The following is a 3,972-nucleotide window of genomic DNA, read 5'->3' as shown; positions in this document are numbered from 1 at the left end:
TACCAGGTTTCCTTCTAGTACTTGTGTGACAAATGGCAACCTGTTTGCCTCAGAACACTTATTAAAGTTGCAGGCAGTTTTCTGATACCAGAGTTTCACTCACTAGGAAGAGGTTAGGGTGCGCATGTCGTCTTGTGCATTTAAAATGGCAAATGTTGCCCTAGCTGGTGTGGCTCAGTGGATTGAGTGTCGTCATACAAACCACAAGGTCACTGGTTTGATTCCCAGTCAGGGCACATTCCCAGGGTCTGGGTTGCAAGTCAGGTTCCCAGTTGGGGGCATGTGAGAGGCAGGCAGTCAGTGTTTCTCTCACACATCAATGTTTCTTTCCCTTTTTCCCTCCCTCCCCTCTCTCTAAAAAAAATGAACAAATAAAGTCTTTTATAAAATAAAAAAATAAAATGACAAAACTCAAGCTTCTCTCTGAGAGGGGGTGGAAAGGAAGAGAAGGGAAGGAAAAGTATGAGAAGGAAGAGGAGAGGAAAAAGAGAAGAGAAAATTGGGTATGATTTGTGTTTTAAACAGTATTTGCATATTACAGCATATATATTGACACTCTGCTAAGGGCTTTGTATGTGTTATCTTTTTGAATTCTCACAACAGCTTTAGATGATAATTACTGTCATTACTATTACTATTCACTTGTTTATATTTTGAAACTGAGACTCCAGGATGTTGATAACTTGCTGAAAGTCATACAAGCTGTGAATGGTAGATCTAACACATTAGCCCAGGTATTTCTGACTCCAGCATATGTCTTATTTTCATTTAAAAAAACTATTTTAAAAACCTGAATATGTCAGCGGGAGCTCTGTAGCGTCATAATTATATAGGGAAGAAATCAACAGAGTGCAGTGCAGTTTCTAAAACTTCTCCTGTGGGTTACTGAAAAATCCTCTGTGGGTTGTTAGGATATATCCTTAGCAGCATCCCTGGGAGAGATGCAATAATAAAATTAATAGTTATCTTTTTAAACAATTTTGTTAAATGTATTGGGGTGACATTGATGAGATTATACAGGGTGGTACAAAAGTGGGTTTACAGTTGTGAGTACCCTAGTTATTTATTACTTATTAATTGTTGTATTATTTTTTATACAAACAACTGTAAACCTACTTTTGCCCCACCCTTGTACAAGTTTTGAAGTGTATAACTCTACCATACATCATCTGTGTAAAGTGTTGTATGTCCACCACCCAAAGCAGGTCTCCTTCCATTATCATCTATTTGACTCCCTTTACCCTCCTTTTTTCTTCCTCTACCCCTTTCTCTCTGGTGACCACCATACTGTTGTCAATACAGTTATCTTTTAAGATAGATCTAAACATAGACTTTTGGCATAGTGCTGAAGAAGGAAGGTTTGGTAGGATAAATTTAGTGAGGACCCCAAATAATGTGGCCTAGGCATCCTTCTCTCTGATCATGTGGCTTGATTCCTAAGTCATTTCAGAATATCTAACCAGAGACTTATGCTCAAGGAGGGGCATGCTTCCTTGTGGGGGACACCAGAATCTCCAAATCTATTTACTCTTCCATCCTCTAGTTTCTTATTTGCCTTGCCTCATCTTCAAATCATTCGCTAGTATTGGAAGAAGTTATTGATTGGAGCTGTGTATGTGAACAGTGTGAGGGAAGCAAGAAAAAAAGAAAGCTAGTAATTGAGAGGAACATGTGGATTCGTCTATTTACGCATAGAGTAGCTATTAAATGTATGCATTTTGGAATCAGTTATCTGTGTTCAAATTCTAGCTTTGCCTCTTATTAGCTGTGTAACTTTGGACAAATAATTGAACCCTTTTGAGCGTTTGTTTTTTCTTCTGTGCAATGCAAATATTTACTTCAGAGGTACATACTGAATATTGTTGAAGGTAATGAAGATCTACCCATAAGACTTGGAACAAATACATTTACATATTTATATAGATAGTTTTTCTTCTAACCCTTTCCAAATTACTGCATGATAGACAATAGTTTGTTACATCCTGTTATGGGTGAGGAAACTGTGGCCCAACGAAGTTATTTAATTTGCTCTAGATTAGAAACCTAGCAAGTGGCTACAGATACCAAGATAACTCGATAAGCTGATTTCCCCTGAATTCCCCAAATGATGTCTCTGGCCTCACAGAGATCACAGTGCCCTTCGGCTCAGAAGTCTCCCCAGGGCACTCTTCATGTCTTTGTTTCTCAGGCTGTAGATGAATGGGTTCAGCAGGGGGGTCACCACAGCATACATCACAGCTGCAATCCTGTCCTTGCTGGCAGAATCATCAGTGGAGGGAATGAAGTACACCCCAATGGCAGACACATAGAACAAGCACACAGCTGAGAGGTGGGAGCCGCAAGTGGAGAAGGCCTTCCACTTCCCACTTGCTGATGGGATTCTCACAATAGCAGCCACAATGCGGATGTAAGAAATTATGATTAGCAAGGGGATCAGGATGGTTAATGCCCCTCCCCAGTATATCAGCACACATTGGTTGACATAAGTATTGGAACAGGAGAGTTTCAACAGGGGGAGAAGTTCACAAAAGAAGTGAGGGATGATGTTGTCTGCGCAGAAGGATAGTTGAGCCAGGAGAATGGTGTGGGTTAGAGAGTATGAATGAGAGAGGATTAGGGATATGACCACCAGCAGGATACAGCGTCTGGGACTCATGACCAGGGTGTAGCGAAGGGGGTGGCAGATAGCCACAAGCCGGTCATATGCCATCACCGCCAGGAGGAAAACATCTAAACCAATGAACCAAAGGAAGAAGTAGATCTGAGAGAGGCATGCAGCATAGGTGATGGTGTGCCTGTGGGCCAGGATGTTCGCCAGCATCCTAGGGACTGTGGTAGACGATAAACACAGGTCTGTGAGGGAGAAGTTGGCCAGGAAAAAGTACATGGGGGTGTAAAGGTGCGGATCAGACCCAATGGCCAGGATGATGACAACATTCCCCACCAGGGTGACCAGGTACATACTCAGGAAGATGCCAAAGAGGAGAGGCTGCTGTCCCTGCTGCTCAGACAGGCCCAGAAGGAGGAATTCGGAGACACTGAATGTGTGGTTTCCTGGTTTCATGCCGCTGGTATAACTAAGGAATACAATGGAGGATGGAGCTTCAAAAATTTTTCTTGCCCTAATATCGTCTTGATGAAAAGAAAGGCATAAAATAAAGATGGAATCAGGATGTTAATAGCTATTCATGATCTGACCAAAACTTAACTCTATGAGTAATTATTATGTCCACTTTATCGATGAAGGAACAAAGAGTCTCCTAGAAAGAGACAGAGGTAAAGTTTCAATGTGGAAATTCTGATTTTAGAGTCTTAGAGTTTATAGTCTTCAGTGATCTGGCTTTAATGAATGAGGCACCCCAAACTAATTCATTTATTCATTCCACATTCAATGAGTATTTAGTATGTGTCAGTCCCTGCTATAAGTACCAGAGAAGCAATGGTAACAGATACAGTAAGGTTTTTGCCCTTGTGTAAATAATATTCACATCAGAGGAGTCATCCATAAGCACACAAACAAAAAAGTGCTAAAATAAAAACAAAATATAGTGGTGACTAGCAGATTACTTTAAATTTGTTATCAGCAAAAAACTTACTATGAAGGAATAGATAAGTAGGCACCGCCAAAGAACTGGGTGGAAGAGTGTTTCAGATACAAGGAACAGTAAATGCAAACATGGGATGAACACAGGCATTTGGAGAAGCAGAAGGGAGACAAGTGTGGCTGAAGTGTGGTGAGCAAAGGAGAGTGGTAGGAGAGGAGGTTGAGGAGGCAGGCAGGAGCAGATCCCATGTGACCAGAGATGCACATTCTCAGTACGGAAAACTGTGGGCATGGGTGTATGTTTAAGCAGTAGACAGCCACTATCTGACTTATGGTATGGAAAGATCATTCTACTACTGTGGAGAGAAGGACTGTAGGGGTGGGAATGCAAACAGGGAGTAAGGAAACACATAGGGGATTCAGAGTGA

At 41.4% G+C, this 3,972-nt stretch overlaps 1 protein-coding gene across 1 annotated transcript; it reads right to left on the bottom strand.

The window, feature by feature from the left end:
- Positions 1-2,051: 2,051 nt before the first annotated feature.
- LOC114489704 (olfactory receptor 1361-like) lies at positions 2,052-3,216 on the bottom strand. The gene has a single exon (XM_028503563.2). It carries the CDS (start codon positions 3,062-3,064, stop codon positions 2,129-2,131), a length of 936 nt encoding a protein of 311 aa, XP_028359364.1. The 5' UTR covers positions 3,065-3,216; the 3' UTR covers positions 2,052-2,128.
- Between the last annotated feature and the right edge of the window lie 756 nt (positions 3,217-3,972).

The sequence above is a fragment of the Phyllostomus discolor genome, unplaced genomic scaffold, assembly GCF_004126475.2.
Source record: "Phyllostomus discolor isolate MPI-MPIP mPhyDis1 unplaced genomic scaffold, mPhyDis1.pri.v3 mPhyDis1_scaffold_24, whole genome shotgun sequence".
NCBI lineage: Eukaryota > Metazoa > Chordata > Mammalia > Chiroptera > Phyllostomidae > Phyllostomus > Phyllostomus discolor.
Note: the sequence above shows the minus strand (reverse complement) of the source record. Positions and strands in the feature narration are given on the sequence as shown.